Source organism: Camelus ferus, chromosome 12, assembly GCF_009834535.1.
Source record: "Camelus ferus isolate YT-003-E chromosome 12, BCGSAC_Cfer_1.0, whole genome shotgun sequence".
NCBI classification, from domain to species: domain Eukaryota; kingdom Metazoa; phylum Chordata; class Mammalia; order Artiodactyla; family Camelidae; genus Camelus; species Camelus ferus.
The window spans coordinates 6,588,540-6,609,686 of NC_045707.1; the positions used below are offsets into that span (position 1 = coordinate 6,588,540).

Below are 21,147 nucleotides of genomic sequence, written 5' to 3' on the forward strand. Positions count from 1 at the left end.
CAGGAAAGTTCCTGACCAGCTCAAGGTCATAGGGCTCATCATTCCAGAGCCAGGCCTGTAACCCAGGCTCTTGAATCAGGGTTCTGCAGGCACCCGCATCTGGGCAGAACCGCACCGAACCAGCCCAACATACCAACCAACGCATGACACGCGCGCGAACCGCCTCCCGCTGCTGCCACCGGTCCCCTGCGCCCCCTGCCCTGCCCAAACCCGCCCCAGCCTAGAGGGTAAAAGGCCGAGAGCAGGATCGAGGCGGAGGGACCGGGGCTGGGATGCGGGCCCCTTCCCCGACCCGGCATCTCGAGCCTGCAGGCACAGCGCCCCCGCGCGCCTCCCCGACGGCCCGCAGCCCGCGCCGGGTGCCCGCTCCCGCGTGCGGGCGGGCGGGGAGCGGATGCGGGCGCGGGCGCTGTGGGAGGGGGAGGGGCCCGCGGTGGGTCACGTGGTGCGGGTGGCAGCGGCGGCGGCGGCGGCGGCATCGGTGCGTGCGGGCAGGGGCAGCGCTGCGCGGAGCAAGCCGAGTCGAGGTCCGGGGCGGGCACGGCGGCGCGGGGCAGGGGCGCAGGGGCGGCGCGGCCGGGCCGCGGGCCGGGCGGGTGGGCGGAGAGCGCGGAGGGGCGAGGCCCGGCTGCAGGGGCTGCTCGGCCCAGGAGGAGCCCGCGCCCCGCGTAGCCTTGCAGCCCCGCGTCCTGAGCATCTTCCCGGAGGAAAAGAGACAAAGGAGGATTCATGTCCAAAGGTAAGGCGACCAGCCCGACCACCCGCGCCCACTGGGAGGAGGCTGCGGCCCCCTAAAACCCGGCTGGAGATGCTACCAGGGGGAGGGTTGATGAGCCGAGGAGCCCACGCGCGGTGACATATGCACGGACACACGCACACACGGTGGCACACACCCCAAGATATACATGCCGGGAGAAATGCACGTACGGAAACGCGGGGAGATTGAGACCCACGAACACACAGTAGGCACCCAGATGCGCACAGAAAGCCCCACGCTGAAGCACACCAAGACATGCACACACATGCACACCACGCACAGGTATCAGGGCCACCTACAGCCAGATGAGACCTGTGCGCTGACATATAGACCCCTTCCCCCACACACAGGCGCACACTGAGACAGGCACCAGCTGGTGGTCTCCAAGGGAACTTGTTGGCCTCCAGAGAACTGGGATGGAGGAAGCGGGTATCCTAGGCCCTTTGCTCCTCTGAATGGGAAAGTACTAAGATATCTTTTGTGATTCTTTTTCTGACAAGGAGGGGGTGGCTGGAGCTGGGGTGGACTGGGAATTGCCTCTGTGGGTGGGGGTGGGGTCTTGAAGGCTGCTGAGGACTGGGGGCTGGGGTAGATCTCCAGCTCCAGCTCCGGAAGGAGGAGCTTCCCCACCCCCTGGACCCCTACTAAGCCGAGGAGGCAGGTGCTAGTCTGGAAAGATCCCTTCTCCCTTCTGCCACCTTCCCAACAGAGGGGTGGGGTCCCTGGGCCAGACAAAGACAAAGCCATTCATTTGCCTGTAAAAGAAAGCACCAGGGTCCTTCCTTGGCAAGGGGATGGGGGTGGTGTTTCTGTGGGGGCTCAGCCAGAGCTGAGTCAGGTGGACAGTGCCTCTCCCTGGAGCACTGATGGGGCAGGTGGCTCCTGGCAGGAGGTGCTGCAGACAGATCTCTTCCTCTCCAGGGGCCCTGGAAGAGCTGGGAGCTTAGGAGGGGCCCCAAGAACCATCTAGGCAGGATGGCATATTTAAGTTACATCCTGCTATGACCCCATCCTGAGTTCTTCCCCACTCTTGGAGAACTCCCCTCCAGTCCCTGTTGCAGGGGAAGGAGAAGGTCTTATAACAGTCTACTCCCTTGACTGTGGCCTACACAAGAGCCATTTGCCAGATGGAGGTCAGCTGCTCTGCCAAGGGAACAGCATCTGAGGGAGGAGAAAGGTGTTGGTTCTGAAGTAACAGCGCCTCCAAGTGAGGCTTGCATTCATTCATTCATCATTCATTCATTCATTCATTCATTCATTGCTGAGTATCTCGTTATACTAGGTGCATTGGGGCACAGAAATCAGTAAGACATGGCCCCTGCCCTGAAGCAGGGTGGCAACTGGCCTATGTTCAGTGCCAGGTAATTTGTGTCCATGCTTTTTTTTTTTTTTTTTTTTTTTTGTATAAGCTTCATAGCATCCTGGAAAGGTACATATGATCCCTGTTTTCCTGAGGACAACACTGAGGCTTACAGGGGTCACCCAGCCAGGAGTCAAAGATGGCCCAGCTGCTGGGACCAGGGGAGCTGTAGGGGCGGAGGATGGAGCTACAGAATTCAACTCCAGAACAGCATTCGTTCTGTGCCCTGAGGGTCTTTGTGTGCTGGTTAGGCACCCTTGCCAGACTGGGCCCTTAGGGACAAGGACCTTGTCTGGGGCCCAAAAGTATCCTTGGCATTTAGTCTAGGATTTGGCTGGAGTGGGCTCCCATTTGACAGCATATGGAATGGCCTGGCTGGGATGGAGTGAGTGAATGAATGAACAAATGAATGTGCAGAGTACAAAGGTACTCAGGGGGCCGAGGCAGCTGAGAGGAGAAGCATCCACATCAGGCTGGGATGCAGAGGCTTCCCTGGGGAGTGGCACTTGGGCTGAGTGGTGAAAGAAGAGGAGGAGTTAGCCGGGGACTGGAGGGGCAAAGGGCCTTCTGGCAAAGGCTGTGACACGGTGACCCCCCACAGGTTTGCAGTACTTGTGGCTAACGGGTGGTTGTTAGCATGTGACTGGCATGTAATTGCCATGTGGTTGGGAGGGGCGCCCTGCCAGCGGGAGCCCTCTGTAGTGTGCACATGGGCGCTAATAGTGCTTGTTGGTAGAAAGAAAGTGAGATCTGCTTCTGTGCGAGACCTGCAGCAGGCCTGTCGGAGACCCTGGAAGATGCCTGGGAATCGGGTAGGCCGGCCCCTTTTCTCAACCTTGGTCTGTCTTTTGGGAATGATCTTTGAGGTTGCTGCAGTTGACAGTCCAGGGCTGAGCAGGCCCCGATGAGGACACACATTTTATAAAACTATAAAAACTCCTATGAATAAATACAAGACTCAATTTCTAGGTCTGTAAAATGAAGTAAGACACCCCCCACCCTCCACACACACATACACACAGATGGATCTGTCTCACAACACAGGTTGTGAAGACCAAATGGGCTAGCTGCAGAGGCATGAGGGAAATCAATAGGGCCAGCCGTGTGAGCAGCTGGGCAGGGAAAATGGGGCATTGGCCCCGAATGCAGGTGTGCTGAGTGGGGCCCAGGAGCCACGTGCAGAGTGTGGAGGAGCAGGCCAGACTGCTGAGAATCAGCTGCTGCAGGGCTGAGCCAATCTTGCTGCCTTCTGGAGCTGCCTGGCTGGCAACAGCTTCCTGGGAAGCAGGAGGGAGCCACGCCAGGCCCTGGGGAAGTCCCGAGACTTTGTCAGATTCGGCTGTGACTGGGAGTGACAAGGAAAGAACAGTTTCCAATTGGGGGAGAGAGTCTTGCCAGGAGCAATGGAAGGACCAGGTGGTGGGGGTAGGAGAACAGACTCCTGGCTGGGTTTGGGGGTGGGGGAGGGAGGTGCTCCTGTCCCCTCTCCCTCCTTCCCATCTGCTGCTCCATCAGTCCTCCCTGTAAGCCTGAGACTCTGCAGGGCGGTAACCATGAACCATAGTGTTCTAGAATGGCAAAGCTGGAAGGGGGTGTCCAGAGAGCATGGAGTCCAGTAACTATGCTGTGTAATTAGCATCGGGGCACCTCCCTTTAACAAGTGCTTTCACATGCACCGCTTCATTTCCCCTCCTGACAAACTGTGAACTTGAAAGGGGCAGGAACAAGAGGGTCCGGAACAGTGAGGTGCTGTGCCAGTGCTTCTGGGCACCATCTCATGTGCAGCGCTTACCCCAACCTTCATCACGATCCTAACCAGTTTGCAGAGGAGGAAGGCGCATAGTGGGAGGGGGTTCGCCCAAGTCCACAAAGCTGGCAAGTAGCAGAGCCAGGCTCTTTCCACACATGCCCATTTTATGGGTAGGGAAATGGAGTTGCTGTATCTTGAAACCCACCCTGGTAGGCAGGGGTCTGATCAGGAAATGCACAGATTTCTTTTGTATGTGCATATACTTGTGATCTGCCAGGCCCTGAGGGATGTTTGCCTTTCTCCACTGGAGAAGGGCTGTGACCTCAACCTCCCCTTTCTGCTGCCACCCACCATCCCAAGAACATGCTGTATCATCTGTACCAGTGACTGCCCCTTCTTGGGTCTCATCCTCTCCCCACTGGTCAAAAGGGGAGACTTATCCCACATCAGATTCCAAACTAAGGCTTGCAGGGTGTCTGGGGCTCCTCAGGGCACAGACACCCCTACTTTGCAGCAGTGCTCATGGAACAGAGGGGACACTGAGGCTGGGAGACAGGGGTGATGCTCACTTGCAGAGACAGGCAACCCCATGTGCTTCTAAAAGATAAAGCAACTGAGTCAGTGACAGTTAATAGAATGTTAGGTCTAGTATCATAAAAGGTCTTTGCCCTTTATTTGGGGAGGCAGAGGCTTAGGTCAGAATAACCCTTCAATCTCCTAGATCAGTGGTTCTCAACTAGGATGGTGTTGCCCCCAGGAGACATTTGGCATTGTCTGGAGATATTTTTGGTTGTTAAACTGGGGGCTGCTACTGGTATCTAGTAGAGACAAAGGAGGTCACTAAACATTCCACAGTGAGCAGAACAGCTCTCCCCTGACCCTGGCCACTGCCACAATAATTATCTGTCCTAAAATGTCAATAGTGCCAAAATGGAGAAGCCCCTGGGTTCAAGACACAGGTGTGGTGCTTTGGAGCAGCGAGGTACATTTGAAAGTGCCCCAGGTTTCTGGGCACTGGTCCGTATTTTGTATCTGACTTGCTCTGTGTTCTTAGGCAAGTTCTTTCCCCTCCAGGCCTCAGTCTCATCATGTGTGGAATGAGGGACCCGTCCTGGATGACATCTAAGGTCCCTTTCAGGTGCAATTCTGTATGATTCTATATCCAGGGAGTAATACTGTGGCTTCCATGTGACGTCTGCTTTCCTCCAGTCCACCCCTCCCACCTTGGCTTTGCAGGGCTCCCAGAGACCAGGACGGACGCAGCCATGTCAGAGCTGGTGCCTGAGCCCAGGCCTAAGCCGGCAGTGCCCATGAAGCCCGTCAGCATCAACTCCAACCTGCTGGGCTACATTGGCATCGACACCATCATCGAGCAGATGCGTAAGAAGACCATGAAGACTGGTTTCGACTTCAACATCATGGTCGTCGGTATGGAGGTCGTGGGGTCCCTGGAGGGCCTGGTGGTGGGCAGCACTGAGGATCCCGTCTCTTCCTCCAGGATGACCTCAGCCCTGGCTTCTCTAGAATGAGCTCTTTCAAGGAGGGAAGATTTCACTGTGCTGGTCTCAAAGGCCTGACCCCTTTCTCCCCTTGAGGCTGGCTGACCCAAGGGCAGGGGCTGTGGGTAGATGGTCAGCCTGGCCTTGTCACCACCTGGCTGTACACAGGCAGCCTTATAGCCATGCTCAAGATTGAGCACCTTCAGGTGTGTGGCCTGGGGGCATCATCCTTGTCCTTCTCCATCTTCAAGGGCTGGGGAGAGGATCGGATGAAGAGTGGTCTTCTTTCTGATCTTTTGTAGTGCTTTAAAGCCTAGAGAGAATTTCCAGGACATTGGTCACTAAGTAGTGTCACTGGGTCACAGAATGTGAGAGCAGAGAGGGACCTTTGCCTGATCTCAGTGAGACATTCTCTCGGTTGCTGAAGCAGGGATCTGGGGGCATCACCCTTCTTCCCTCCTCCTTTATCCCCAATCCACTCAATCAACAAGTCCTGTCCATTTTACCTCATAAATATCTCTCAAGTCCATCCATTTCTCTCCATCTCCACTGCTACCAACCGAGGCTGAGCTGGGTGTCTCACCTGGATTGCTGCGGCCACCTGACTCAGTGCTGCTCAAAGATAAGGAACTGGGCCTGAGTATAAATCATCTGGAAAGTCTTGCTCTAAAAAACATCGTCTAAACTAAACAGCGTGCTTGATGACATAAGTTGATGTACTTTCTGGTGCAAATTTCTTATCTTCTCAAGAACCAGTAGTACATGGTTCATGGACCCTGGCACCTGGGCCATGGGCCACACTCTAAGTGGCACTGACCGTCCTGGGTCTCTGTCTCCTTTCTCCTTCAATACATTGTCCTCTGGTGACCAAATAATTTTTCCAATCTACAGAACTCATGAAGTCACCCATCCTACTTACAAATCTTTCAATAAGTTTAAGGGTTTAAATTCCTAGCCTTGCCAGGTACCAGCTCTCCACTCATCTCCTGCCACTTCCCATGTAGCATTCTACTCCTCATTTATAAGGAACAGTTCTCCTGGACTTGTCATACCCTTTCCTACCTCTGAGCCTTTGCATATGCTGCTCCCTCTCTCTAGAACTCCCCTTCCAGCTCCTCATGGGTCATTTGAAGTCATTCTTAGGTTTTAGCTTCGTTGTTGCTTCTCCCTGAAGTCCTCCTTGATCCCAGAGAGTCTGGATTAGATTCCCTTTGGTGCACTGTTGTAATACCCTGCGGTCATCTCTCCTGTAGTGATTATTACAACATATAGTCATTATCTGCTTGTGTTTCGGTCTCCCTCACACCAGATGGCTCCTTGAGGGTAAGGATGATGTTCTCCACTTGAACACAGTCCTCCACTCTGCTTCCAGATCTAGCACAGCACTTGACATTCAAGAATAATTACGAACTTAATGGCCTTGAAAAACATTTAGACCAAGAATGGCAAGTACAAGACAGGTGGGCCGCCTCCCCCCAGCAGCGCTCATGGCACACGTTGCTGGTCGGTCATGGCACATATTCAGTACTGAGCCCTGATACAGCCTTTTAAACGTTAGACAAGTGGCTACTGCCAGTTGATCAGCTGGAATGAGAAATGTACCTTATTTGTCATCCCTGGTCTCATCCAATTCTCTCCCTCCCCACCATCCTACCAGTAGACAGAAACTAAGGCCCAGAGGGACGAATATGGCTAGTCAAGGCATTCAGGGAAAAAGCACAGCCGAGTCTAGAACCTTAGACTCTAGCCCCTCGCCTGGCCCTTTTCCTAATGTACCACAGGAAGGCTCTAGACCAGCTCTTCTCAGACTTTACTGTCCATATGCTTCGTCTGAAGTCCTGTTAAAATGCACATTCTGATTCACAGGGCCGGGGTGGGGCCTGGGAGCCCACGTTTCCTACCAGCATCCAGGTGATGCTGACGCCACTCAGTAGCTGCAAGGCTTGCTGGTGTGATTCTTGTGCACATTGAAGTCTGAGAAGCACTGCTTAGACCAGTGGTTTTCAAATGTCTTTTGGTTGTGGAACTCTTCCTTGGAATGAAATCTTCTGCAGAACTGCAGTGTCAGGATGCAAAGTAATTTTGTCTTTACTTTTAGTATTATTAAAGACTAAAAGCTTAAGTCAAGCCCCCCCACCCAAAAAAAAAAAAAACAAAAAAACAAAAAACCCAGCACCAAAAATAAAACAGAAAACCACTGTACAAGACAAAAGCAGAGGCTGTCCCTTCCCCAATGGTCCAGGGGCTCCAGAAAGAGAATGTGGAATCCACCTGACGTTTCCCTGGGTCCTTCACCAGTAAATAGGAAACCGTTCCCACCCTTCTGCTCTCCCTGCTTGCCCCTCCCCTCCCCGGTGAGGGATCAGACAAGGGCTTGGATCACAGCTGTAAAATTCTTTAAGTGGAGAGATATTAAGCTCGAGAGGTAGGCATGGAGCTTCCCTGCCTTCTCATCCTTCTCCTGTTTTGCTGCAGGTCAGAGTGGTCTGGGCAAGTCGACGCTGGTCAACACCCTGTTCAAATCCCAAGTGAGCCGCAAGGCCTCCAGCTGGAACCGGGAGGAGAAGATTCCCAAGACAGTGGAGATCAAAGCTATCGGGCACGGTGAGGACCAGGCAGGGCCCCTGTGGGCGTTGTTCAGAGGGACCTCTGCCAGAAAAGGGAAAGGATGGGGCTTACTGGGGACTAAGAAAAATGAAAGGCAACCTCAAGGCAGACTAGAATTAAGCCCTAAACCCTGTGGAGCCAACTCCTTGGACTGTAAGTCCAGAAAAAGGGGCAAGGGAATTAGAAAGGAATGAAGTGCGGTTTGAGCTGGATGGATGGGTGGATTTAGACAGGCAGAAGGAGTAAGGGGGGCATTCCCGGTGCAGGGAACAACATGAACAGAGGTGGTGAGGTGAGGAAGACCCTGAACTCGACTTTCCCAATAATTGGTCCTGCAGAAGGAAGGAGCCTGGGTCTCCCTTGCTGGCAGGTAGCAGGGCACCTGGCATCAGCTAGAGGAGTGACCCCCCTGGTGCCTTTGCCTTTTCTGCTCCCCACTCCAGTGATAGAGGAAGGCGGGGTCAAAATGAAGCTGACTGTCATCGACACTCCGGGCTTTGGAGACCAGATCAACAATGAAAACTGGTATGTCTGTGGGTGAGATTTCCACTCCTGATGTCTCCACGAGGCAGATACTGAGTGCACTGCAGATTCTCGCTGAGAACCATCTGCGCCCTCCATGCTGAGGGGTTAACTGGGGAGACTTGTTGAAGGGTGGGAGGGCATTTGTAAGGAGCAAGGGAAGAGGCCCGGATGGGGCCCAGGCGTGGGGATGGAGGGAAACAGCGTGGAGGGAGTGTCAGCCGAGGGACTGCAAGGAGATGGGAGTGGATCTATCACAGTAGGCAGGAGAGACAGAGCGCAGGGAACTAGGGTGCAGATCCAGGCTGACCTGAGGGCTGTGGCAGAGAGCTTGGCCTGTGGGCCAGATGTTGTAACCCTGGGTGGAAAACAGGAGAGAGGGGAGTTTCCTTGAGGAGAGAGCCTCTGAGAATTCACAGAGCAAAGCTGCAGTCAATGTCCAGCCACGAAGAGGTGCAATACGCAGCCCAGACGTAGATGGGAGTGTAGACTGTGGGAAAAAAAGCACAATGTAAGATCTGTGAGTTGGCTTTTATTCACTGTCTTACTGAGGACTGTAGCCTTGGAGACAAGTCTCTCGGGTACCTCTGAGGAACCACTGTGAAGTTCTGCAGGGGAGAGGCCAGTATCTGTGTGAGTTTGGCTTGGGGGTACATGCAGTCAGGCATCCATCGCAGTAAGAGGCTCCTGCTAGTCATGAGGAACAGATATCTCAGTTAATGACTTTAGTGCTTTTCTAAATAGGGGAAGATGTAAGAATTTGGGTCCATAAAATTTTTTCCCCTAAAATATAACTATTTAAGGGCCCATTTTCTGTGTTTTCCCAAAGCGTAGACAGTTTTATCCTACTCTTTGTCCTGAATTCCTTTCAGGGTGGATCATAGGTCAGTGACTGCAGAGGCTAATGACTTAATCCTCGTAGAAGAGGATGGCAAGCGATATTCCCCGCTTTACAGAAGGTTCCAGGCAGGAGTTTGCTCCTAGACAGGGATGGAGACAGTTGTGCCTCTGTTAGGGAGGTGGGGTCTGCCACAGACAGACAGGGCCACCAAACAACACAATTGGGAATTGGCTGTGTTGATCTTAGAAAAGTGGCTGGTTGCCTTCTCTGGTTGTGTGCATGCTCCTTGACAGAGAAAGGTTATTGTTACAATAATAGTAATGGTAACAATGAATCGTTGCCATGATTGAGTGCTTTCTATGTGTCGTTGTTACATTAAGTACTATATCTGTTCTTTCTAAAATCTTATATGAATCCCTCCAGGTACCTATTGTTACTCTTTTGTTTTGTTTTGTTTCATTTTGTTTTAGTTTTTCCATTTATGAGAAAACTGCCTCAGAGAGGGGCAGAGACTTTCCCAGGGCTTCCCAGCTAATAAGTAGTGGGTGTGGGGAAAGTGAGTGTTGCTTTTGGAGTAAGGTGTTCCTATGAGCTGTCAGAGGGCTAGGTTCCCGGGAAGTTCTGCCCTTGCTAACAGGGAAAACCATCCATGCGGGGCCGAGGGAGAATAGTCGGCTGGTGACCTAGACCTACCAGGAGAGGCAGGAATGAGACGAATGTGGGGGACTGCTACCTGACTATGCCTAAGATGAGCTCCCACATCCTGTCCTTCTGGGACATCCATCTGCATTCTTCCCACCCTCCAGCTGGGAGCCCATTGAGAAATACATCAATGAACAGTACGAGAAGTTCCTGAAGGAGGAGGTGAACATCGCCAGGAAGAAACGCATCCCTGACACTCGTGTCCACTGCTGCCTCTACTTCATCTCCCCAACAGGACACTCGTATGTACCAGTGCCCCCCCCCCATTGCTGGGCCTGGCTCTGGTTTGCATCTCCTCTACCCAGTCTATAGTGGATAACCAATACCTAGACTCAGCTGGGGAGGGCCAGACGGGCCCCCATGTAGTCATGGCCCTGTGATTCCCTAGATTTCTTGCCAGGAGAGTGAAGCTGACCAGCATCAGCCCCTATGCTGCCCATTGGTGTTCTGGCACCATAGCACGACTGTATGGGCAGAGAGAGGCTGGAATATGTAAGCAGAGGGCTCCTCATTTATTCAATAGATAACTATTTTGCACAAGCCTGGAGTAGGGGGCAGCAAGAAGGGTGAAATGGGGAGAGACGGGTCTGCTGGATTGGGGCTGGTGTTTTGGGTGGGTGTGGGACCCAGCTGTAGGCATTTGGAGGGTGGCAAGCCCAGCATGCGGAGCCAGGTGTCTAGAGATGAAGGCTGGCATCCAGCGGGGTGTGGTGAGAACTCTGGCTGTGAGTGTCAGGCAGGGCTGCATGGTAGGGAGTGCTGGCAGGGAACAGAGTGACCCAGGAGGGCAGGCTGGCAGCCTTCCTGCTGTGGAGGTCTCATAACTTATTACTAAGCCTGGCGCTTCAGCTGGAGTTCAGTTCTTGAGAGAATGGCACAAGCAAGGCAGGCCCCAAATTTTGGAAGAACCAGGTACTCAGCAAGCTTTTGATGGTGGAGTTTAGGAACTCAACAAAAAGGTTAACTTTATGTATCCCTAGAACCTGGACCCAAGGTCAGAGCAAGCCAGCAGACAGTCTGACTTAGTGAATCCACTGGACTGTGAATGAGAGCCGGACAGGGGCCCAGAGTCCAGAGGAAGCTGGGCCCTCAGACGGGGGAGGGGCCAAGCCCCAGCTGGACCCCTGCAGGACTAACTGGGGGCTGGGAGGAGGCCTATCAAAAAGTGCTGTCCCGAAGGCAGAGTAAGACACACACATAACTGTGAGACAAGGCCATATGAGTAAGGATGACAGTCCACGGCTGTTCCCAGAAGGAAATCCCAGGTCAGAAAAGATGTGGTGAAGGAATGGTTTGAGTGGGGCTTAAAGAAAGCCAGGATCTGCATGGGAACCAAGAAAGAGAGAGGGAGGTGTTTGACCCTGTGTGGGTGGAGACTGTTCTGCAGATTTAGAGGGTGGGTGTGTGTCAGAGAAGAAAGGGAGCAGCCTCTTGGCCCCGGCCAGTTACCAGCCAGTCCTCCTGTCCCAAGGGTACCCCTGGAGTGGTGGCAGTGGCTGAGCTGGGGGGAGGGCAGGGTGGCTCTGACACCCCACCTTCTCTGGGCCCCAGCTTGCGACCTCTTGATCTGGAGTTCATGAAACACCTCAGCAAAGTTGTGAACATCATCCCTGTCATTGCTAAGGCTGACACCATGACCCTGGAAGAGAAGTCTGAATTCAAGCAAAGGGTGAGAAGGCCCCCTCCTCCTTTTCCTGTCCCCATCCTTGCCATCCCCTCCTCTGGTGCAAGCCCTCTCCTATTGTTCATTATATCTACCCCATCCCCCACCGCCACTTCCCACCCAGCTCCTACTCTGCCGTTAGAGAGGCTGGACTAGTGGTGTCTGGGGACCAATGGTGAAGAGAAGTTAGTGTAGCACCAGGCTTCTTCCCACCCTCCAAACCTACCTGTGAAGACCACTGAATACATGAATCACCATGAACATAAGAACCACTCCTCACTGTTAGGTTGCTTGAAGGACTAGAATAACTAATCCTTATTGGTATCTTCCATAAGCTCTGTCCTGTGCTGGACACACAGCAGGTGGGTCTGGGGAGATGCAGAAATGTAAGACAGTTGTTGCCTTTAAGAAACTTAGAATCAAGTAGATTACTGAAGATACTGGATGGCTTCCTGGAAGTGAGACTTAAGCTGATCTTTGAAAGAGGACAAACAGAGAGTCTTGGGGTGGGGTGGGGGTGCACCTGTCTTCCTTGAAAACAGGAATATAACAATTACAGCATGAGCACTGTCAATGTGGAATCTGCTCTGCACATAGCAGTTCTACATACTATTTGTCTAAATCCAAATCTTACACACCCTAAGGTAAACAAACTAGACCCCCAGACTCTTCCTCATCTCAGGCTGGGGTGGGCTTTGGTAATTGTATGACTAGGACTCTGTTTATTCAGGATTCTCCTGCTGCCCAAGGCCTCAGAGTTCAGAGATTACTGTGGATTATCAAAGACTGCATTCATCCCTCTGACTTCAGCACACACACTCGCACATGCAAGTGCACACACACATAGCCCTCTCTTCCATTATCCTGACACTTGGCTTCCTTGCTTCTCCTCCCTGCCTCTAGGTTCGAAAGGAGCTTGAAGTAAATGGCATTGAATTCTACCCCCAGAAGGAATTTGATGAGGATTTGGAGGACAAGACTGAGAATGACAAAATCCGGGTAGGTGCCTGGGACTCTGTTCATCACATGAGTGCCCATCTTGGTCTCCCTGGAATCCATATCATGTACCACTTCTATCTTTCCACCTGCTTTTCCCTTTCCATGCTCCCTGCTTCACCTTGCCTGACTCAGACCAGAAGTGACATGGGAGAGAATGAGACCTCGGGGCCTTGGCCAGGACTATGAACCTTGCACTCAGAAAGCCAGTGCTCCCGTCCATGCCCAGACCACACAAAAGCCTCTTGTTCCTCCCCAGGGGCAGGTAGCACCAGGGTGTGGGGTGATGGAAGGGCACATGCAGGAAAAGCTTCATGCTGGGTTCCAAGGTATCTATGCTTTATCAGTGCTCTGTCTTAGTTTCCCCTTCTGCAAAATTCAGAGCTCAGACTAGATGAGTGGCTTTTTTTTCTCCCTAGAAGAACCCTTTAAAAAATTAAATGTCAGATAGAACTCCAATATATAAAATGTAAAAATAGAGCTGTTTTGGTTAAGTAACATGGGCACAGAGCCCTACCTTCTCAGCAGTCCCTGGGAAATCTCCTGGGAATCTTAAGGCTTCATGGGACCTGGCTTAGAAACCATCGGCCTATTTGATTTCTAAGATCCCTCTCAATTCTAAGCGTCTACTCTTCTGTGATTTTGCATCAGAATCCTGAGTTCTAGTCTGAGCTTTTCTACTAACCACTGGAACCTGGGACAAATCACTCACCGGCTTTGGTCTTGAGTCTCCCTTCCCATCAGGCGTGGTAACCTACTAGAAGCCCCTTACCTGATGTAACTGAGGCAGGTAGTTGGTCAGTTGATTGAGAAAGTCAATTAAAGTGAAGAAGTCATTGAAAAAATGAAGCATACAAATCTTCAATCTTTTCAAATAAGTTAAAATATAAAACACATCACATTCAATAAACTCTTTTCATAGAGAGACAAGCCTTCTTCTTTGAAGATAAGTCCACTCTTAATGCAAAAGCAACTCTATCAAGTCTTTCTGAAACATTCAACTTAATAGTCAGAAAAACAGCTCTCCCCACTCATATGTCCTCAGCTTATGTAACAGTTAATTTATCCAACTGCAATAACAGATACACAACAGGCACATAGATTTGGGACAGACACCTGGTGGAGCAGAGGGGCCTACACACATCAGAAAGCGGCCTTCGAGCTCCGGCAGTGGGGTCAGCAGGTGTGGGCCTCTGCCAGGGCGGGAGATAGCGTGAAGCTTCGGTTACTTTGGCTTTCAGATGGGTGGGTGTCACTTAAGAGGTCTATCCTAGCTAGCTCAGAGTTGTTCCGAATCAAACCACACCTGTTAAAGCACTATGTGCATTAAGTATGAAGCATTCTCCAGGTGAAGGAAAGCTGACTTACTGAGGTTAACCAGTGAGGCAGGGGTGCCGTCAGGGTTGGGCCCAGGACTTTGGACTCCCAGTCCAGTGCTCCTCTTAGGAGACAAGAGCCTTGTCCTTGCCATCAGTGGGATCACTGTGAGTGTCACAGATGTGCAGTTCAAGTCCAGAGGCCCAGGACCGTATGCCCTTGGAGGCCCAGATGATGGGAGGATAACATGCACGTGTGTCTGGTTTGTCAGCAGGAGAGCATGCCTTTCGCTGTGGTGGGAAGTGACAAGGAGTACCAAGTGAATGGCAAGCGGGTCCTCGGCAGAAAAACCCCCTGGGGGATCATTGAAGGTAATGCAATGCATCTTCTTGAAGAACTGGCTGCTGGTCAATTATGCTTATTTATTAAGCATCTGTGGGTCAAGGCACAGTCCTCGGATGTAAGATATAAAGTGAATGCCAGCCAGACCCTGCTGAAAGGGGCTTACAGTCTAATTGAGAAGATGAGACTCACAGGCAGGAAGCAATAAAAGACAGATTTAGCACCTGCCCGGGAGGCGCTAGCTCGAGGGTCAAAGGGGTTCAGAACATGGAGAGATTAAGAGGGACTGGACAACCAGAGAAAGGGTTTCACATGAAAGGGGACACGATCTGACAAACTGCTGAAGTGTTGTTCAGATTTTGCCATTTTCATCTTATTGGGGATGGATGTGACCTTGAGAAGGTCATAATGATTCTGAAAGTTCTCAAAGAATTGCTTTAGTGAGCACATTTAACATGCTAATGCTCTGAAGGGAGCCAGGGAGGTGTGACTGTTCCCAGAACACCAGTGCTGAGGCACTTGAGTCTCAGACAGCTTAAGTGTCCTGCCCAAGATCACATGACATGTTAGTGGTGAAACTTGGATTTTTAGACCCAGATATTCTGATTCCCAAACCAAGATAATCCCTTTGTATTGTGCTGTCTCTCATTTTTCTATGACCCTTTGATGGGATTAAAAAAATAAATAAATAATGCTTCTTATTATCTGCCTTGAATGGAATTATTTATGAGAATATGTGTCCCACCCATTAGACTGTGAGACCGGGGGCTTAATCTTCCTCTGCTCCTGCAGTCCTTGGCAAGTGATTTGCAAATAGTAGGCACTCAATTGATGTTGAATTAGATTTATCATGTAGCATAAGACTTTTTTAAGATGGCTCGATGATCTTCTATTTGTGTTCCTGTCTTCCAGTCAGGTTATAAACTTCTTAAAGACAGGAATGGTGTCTTAGAACTTGGGCAAGTTTCTTAGACTCTCTGTGTACTAGTTTCCTTTCTTTAAAGTGGGAAATATAATTAATAGTCCCTCTTAGCTATTAGTCCTCAGAGTGCAGAACAGTATTGTGCCATCATAGCTGCTCAATAAATACTTGTTCAGTGAATGGCATCCAGCGTACTGGAGGTCAGGGTGAGCACACCTCTGCAGGGGTGGCAGTAACTGTCCCGTGGCTCTCTCCTGAACACCTCCGTGACCTGAACAGAAGTTCACTTCCTGGTGTTGCTGCGTTAGTAAAATGACCTCCTGTTTTGCTTTGTTCACAGTGGAAAACCTCAACCACTGTGAGTTTGCCCTGCTTCGAGACTTTGTCATCAGGTAAGATGCACCCCTCCCGTCAGACGGCAGGTTTAATTATTTGAGGTCTGGAGGCCATCTGTTCAGCTCCCCTTCCTCAGTCTCCAGGTCTCTCTGACAGAGCTTTCTGTTCCAGTCCCAGCTCCCATCTTGAAGCAAATGGGTCTGAAGAGGTATCATTGGGTCCAAGTGATGTATTGGCCCCAGACATGGGTCCCTTCTTCCTCCTCCCGCCCTTAATCACATCTCTCTCTCTTCTCACCCTGTGTCCTTCAGGACCCACCTCCAGGACCTCAAGGAAGTGACACACAACATCCACTATGAGACCTACAGGGCCAAGCGCCTCAATGACAATGGCGGCCTCCCTCCGGTGAGCGTGGACACAGAGGAAAGCCACGACAGTAACCCATGACGACTTTTTCTCTGTATCATCACACATACCCACTTCTCCACACACACACATCCCAAACCACCACCAACCACCTTCTTCCTTTCTGCTCTGTCCCTCAGGCCTGTCTGGTATTTGTGGAGCATCTTGTCTACAGTGTGTATGTGTGTGTGTGCGCGTGCGTGCGCACGTGTATACGCACGTGTGTGTATGTGTGAGAGAGTGCTTGCGTGTGCGTGCGCAGGGGTGAGGTATTTTCACTTCCCTCCCTGGAAAGTCCCTTGTAAGTTTGGTTCCTCCATGGCTGTCCATTATCTGTCTCCTTTCCTTGTGTCCCAGAGCAAAGCCATGTGCCTCACTCAAGAGGTCTGGGGGAGGTTTCATTTACAAATGATGGGAGCAGGTGAGCCACTGGTAACTCTTCTTGTCTCTGAACCCACCTGCAAACAGGGCCTGAAGAGATTCTCCAAGGACAGTCTGTGGAGCTAGATCTGGGAGGGGGCAGGAGTTGAGGACCTAACCCTCCCTGTAAGCCTGGGGTGGCCTGAGGTAAGGGTAGGACTTTCTGGGAAAAGGAAGGCCAGGGAAGAGGAGAGAAGTAGGCCAGAGCTGGGCTCCTGTGGAAAGAATTAGTGCCGAGAAGTGGGGAAGAGAGCTCCACCCTTCCGTCTGTGTCACATTCACTGTCCAAGAGCCACCACCTGTCCCTGTCGCAGACTGCTTTCTGGACTCTCTTCACCTTACTCCTCTCTGCTCCCCGTGTCTCTCTTCCCCTCGCCTTCCCTTCCTTCCTTCTGTCATCCTGCTCCTCTCTGACTTCTCTCACTTCCTTTTAGACTACTCCACTTTAGCTTCATTTTCTTATATTTAGGGTTTATGCCCAGTCTACTTCCAAAAATGACCTTAGGTCACATAAAATCACAGCTGAAATCACGGGATGGTACAAACTGAGATTACAGGAGAAATCAGATCTATAGAGAGGCTTGGGGAAGAAAGTTTCTGCAGTCGAGCACTGAAATTGGCCCTGAGCTTGTGGGCCACCCAGCAGAGGAGGACACAGTGAGTTATGTGGTTCCCAGCATCTGGTTAAAGACGCACATGTGCTGGTCAAGTGAGACAACCTTTTTTAAGGCATTAAGTTCTAGAAGAACTGAATCTAAAGAAGTATTAAGAACAATACACAGTATTTGTCTTTCTTGGTAGTTGGCTTCAGAGACAGTGTTAAGCCACACTTCCCTTCTCTCCAGCAGGATTCTTCCTCCTTAAAGCTGGCTTCTCTGTTTCTCACTTCTTGTATATACTTGACCTCTCTTTACCTCTATCCTCTCTCTTGTATTGCAGCTAATGGCATTTTTGTCTGTCTGTCTGTTCTCCTCTGCTTTTCCCAATCCCCCTTCCTAGTGATACCCACAATCATACATGTAGCCTTTTCTTGCCTTTCCCTTCAGCCCTGTATTTATTAATGCATATATCTCCCCTGTTGTTTTACAAACAAGTTACTCTTTCTCCTTTAGTCTGTAAGGTGGCTGAAATTTGGGGCTGGGAAAACAATTTAGCCTTAGGCAAGGGAATAACAAATGATACAGTTTACAATAACCTCTTACAGCCTCCTGTTCCATCTCCTGGTCCAGCCCTAGGTGTTGTACTGCTCCTCTACAAATCCCAGCATTTATAGTCCCTTATCACTCAGGTGCTAGGAAAACAAATAGACTTAAGACCAAGATTCAGTGGACCAGGAGAAAGAGGTGGGTGATCAGATTGCCAGCGGCCCGAAACTTATGGTCACAATCTTTCTTGAAAGCTCCTTACCAATCCAACCCACATCTTCCCTCATTCACAAAGTTATTCCAGGGTAGGCACCTGTCAGGATAAAACAGAGGCAGGGCTAGAGCCCAGAGGTTGTAACATTTCAGCAAAAGCCTGATCCCTGGCTTTTACGGAGACATGGGACTAGACACCTTGGCCTAGCAGGGAAGGTCTAGGAGTGGGGTGGTGGGCATTGGAGAGGCTGAGAAGGAGAGTGATGCTTGGTGCCCCGAAACCATGATCTCATCCTCCCTGGAGAAGCTGTTTTATATGTCTGCTGCCAGCTGCTGGTCTCCACACCCTCAACCGTTCTCAACCCCCTGCAGGGAGAAGGCCTCCTGGGCACTGTCCTTCCACCTGTGCCAGCCACCCCCTGCCCCACTGCTGAATGAAGGCCATTTCAAGCACCGCTTCTCCCTCCATTCCTCTCAGCTGTTATTGCTGCAGGGCCACGCCCTTTTAGTGTGGCGCATGTCCAGCCCACCACCACAGCCCCTCTCAGCCCCCAGCAGGTGGGAGGGGCCAGCTGCCTCTTTAGGACAGTGGCTTCCTCCATTTATCCAAACCGCCCCTCTCCTCCCAGTGGAATGGAGTTCTCGCCAGCACTGCCCTCCTCCATCGTCTGTGTCAGCCGGTCCTAGCCCATCTGTAGGGTGAAAAGAACTCACCAAGAGCTTCTTCTGCCCTTGCAAATCCATGCCAGCTACTTGTAACCATCTCCAAGGAAAATGACATTGCTCCCTGTCCATTCATCTGCATGATCTTCTCTTGGCTTCCTTCAAGGGTCAAGAAAGCAACTTTTCTGCTTGTCAGATTTGTTGACGTCAGCTGTGTGAGCCCCGATGTGGGACAAGGGTGTCCCCTTCATTGCTTTAAGCTTATTTATAAGGATGGGTCACTACAGATGTGGAGGAGCAAGGGCTAGGATCACTTTTTAAAAAATCACCACTTGTGACTGGCCCAGAGTGCAGTCACACACCCTCCCTACCCTGTAACGGAGCCACTTAGGAAGAGTGGCTTTCCTGAAGAGTCATGTCTGGAGTTGACTTCCTTATCCTCAAACTTTAAATAAGAACTAAACACACATACAAAACTCCAGAAACTCACAAAATGTAAACTCTAGGAAGAAGAAAAGCACCCTTCTGTCCACTTAGCAATAAAAAGGATCTCTTCCCACCTACCCTGACTATCCTATTCCCCAACCCAACCCCATTAATGTGAGTAATGAATTAGCCTGGCCACAGTTGGTCACTGTAGGCTAGTGGAAAATCCCCAATGGAGGGCAAAGCCCCCTATCAGATGCATGAATGTTTGCGAATGTCGGCTGCCACTGCCCCACATGCTGTCTTTATGGAATACTCCCTACCCACTGCCCCACCATTTCCACCTAGACACAACTTGTTCAAAGGCTGGTGACTTGTGGGCCATTCCTCTACAACCAAGTCCTGATGGAGCAAGAGGCCCAAGCCTAGGGGATGCAAGAACGACCCATTAAATGTTACCAGTCCCAGCCAACCTTTTGGTGACATGATTAAATTTCCCAATTGAAACTAAGCCAACAGACACTCAAACTGGTTGTGTAAATGTTGCTAGACTTTATGTGTTGTACAACTAAACATTGCTGTTTGAACAATAACTGTCTGGCCTGTGTCTTATTTGTGCTCCTCATTCCTTGACTAAATCAGCTATTACATTATTTCACCCATGTGTGGAGGCTGAGGCAGGGACCATCTTCGTAAGAAGTGGACACAGGAATTAGAGATGGAAAACATTTTGTGAGGTCAGCTCATCTTCAGTTGGCATGAAGTTGGACCCCAGTCATGATTCCCTGGAGTTTTGAATCCAAAGTGGATGATGGAGCTGTCATACTTGACCTTAAGGGAAGCTGTGCTCTGCATAGTCTGTCTCCTCCAACAGAAACAAATTTTTTTCATTCAGTTAATTTCCTAGCCTTTCCCCTTGTTTTTCCAGGAGGTATAAAAACCAAATCTATGAAAGGAGTGGACCCATCTTGCCTAGAGACCTGCCTGCTTTGCAGTGAAGACATTTTAAGAGTTTAGAATTTAAATTTAAAGCACTAGAGTATCTCTTGCCTTTTCCAGACTTAAACCAATCCTTCCTCTCTTTGAGGTTCACAGTCTTCTATAGCAGCAAATACCACAACTCTCACCTGTATATTATTTCGCTGAATTTGAATGTAACAACTGTACACAAATGTGCTTGGGGTCTTAACATTCTGTAGGGTGAGCACAAGGTACAGATGTATGGTTGGGGGATCAAGACTGGAGGAAGACAAGTCAGTAGGCTCTTGGAATCATTCAAGTAAGGGCTGGAATTAGAGCAGCAACGCCATGATGGAGAGAAATGAGATTTGAGTGACTGAGCAGTTTAGCAAACAAAATATCATGGATGAAAGAAACCTAAGAGTTCTTCTAATCCTTCCTTCAAACAGACATGGAAACAAGTCTAGAAAGCTAATCATCTTGCTCAAGTCTGCACACTTAGTTACCAGTGCAGGACAGGGCTTAGGTGTCAATGCTTGTTCTACTGCTTCACATCATTCTGATGACAGTCTTATACTTTAAAGATACATATATTTCTGAAATTAGGATACATCTTAAAACTAATGACATGTCCCATTGATTTGACAACTTTCTCCCCTTAGAAGCACATTTGAAAATGGTGCATTTTATAACTGACAACATCTTAAATTTGATGAAATACGGTAGGTAGTCCAGAAGATGTTAACATCCTTTTGTTTGAAGCCCTCTGGTGCTATTTGTGAAGTTTAAAGGAAATAAGGATAATTACAGCACTTAAGTCTTAAAAGAAATTCTGGTATAATACATCCCACCCGATCCTCACAATCACCCTTTGGAGGAGGCAGGGCAGTTATGATGAGTGACAGAGACAAAAGTCTCTCTCCATCAGGATCGGAATTCTTCTTTTGACTTCTTGCCCCAGCTCACGCACCCTTTCCTGGATGCTACCTCAAAAGAAATCGGCTCTGATTCCAGGCTTTCTCTGGTTGAAGAAAGTTCTGCTTGCCTTAAGAGCGTTGAGGAATCATTCCGGACCCTTTCTCCAAAGGACAACAGCTTCCTGACCCATGCCAGGGAGAGGGCAGGAAAATCCCGTTTTAAGCAGGACCAGTTCAAGTCCATACCCGCGGGCAGCGGGGCAATAAGGTGGGGGCAACCACGCAGTTGCCAGGACAGCCAGTGGCTGTAAGGAGGATGCTCACGCCTCACTCACCTCTCTGCGCTCGGGGACTGGACTCAATTCCCTGGACCCGCTCCCCTTC

At 50.6% G+C, this 21,147-nt stretch overlaps 1 protein-coding gene across 2 annotated transcripts; it reads left to right on the forward strand.

Moving 5' to 3' along the window:
- The first annotated feature begins 523 nt into the window (after positions 1 to 523).
- On the forward strand, positions 524 to 19,476 carry SEPTIN3 (septin 3). Of its 2 annotated transcripts, none has more exons than XM_006174693.2 (11): positions 524 to 739; positions 5,104 to 5,295; positions 7,842 to 7,970; positions 8,417 to 8,498; positions 10,143 to 10,280; positions 11,590 to 11,707; positions 12,605 to 12,700; positions 14,289 to 14,385; positions 15,619 to 15,670; positions 15,926 to 16,019; positions 18,170 to 19,476. In XM_006174693.2, exons 1-11 carry the CDS (start codon positions 730 to 732, stop codon positions 18,233 to 18,235), a joined length of 1,074 nt encoding a protein of 357 aa, XP_006174755.1. In that variant the 5' UTR covers positions 524 to 729; the 3' UTR covers positions 18,236 to 19,476. The 2 variants fall into 2 exon arrangements, with proteins under 2 accessions (XP_006174755.1, XP_006174754.1); XM_006174692.3 differs by having other exon boundaries at positions 525 to 739; positions 14,286 to 14,385.
- Positions 19,477 to 21,147: the final 1,671 nt, after the last annotated feature.

Coding starts and splice junctions, on each gene's coding strand:
- SEPTIN3 (XM_006174692.3), top strand. Junction 7,971..8,416: donor GATCAAAGCTATCGGGCACG/GTGAGGACCAGG, acceptor TCCCCACTCCAG/TGATAGAGGAAGGCGGGGTC. Junction 12,701..14,285: donor CTGAGAATGACAAAATCCGG/GTAGGTGCCTGG, acceptor CTGGTTTGTCAG/CAGGAGAGCATGCCTTTCGC.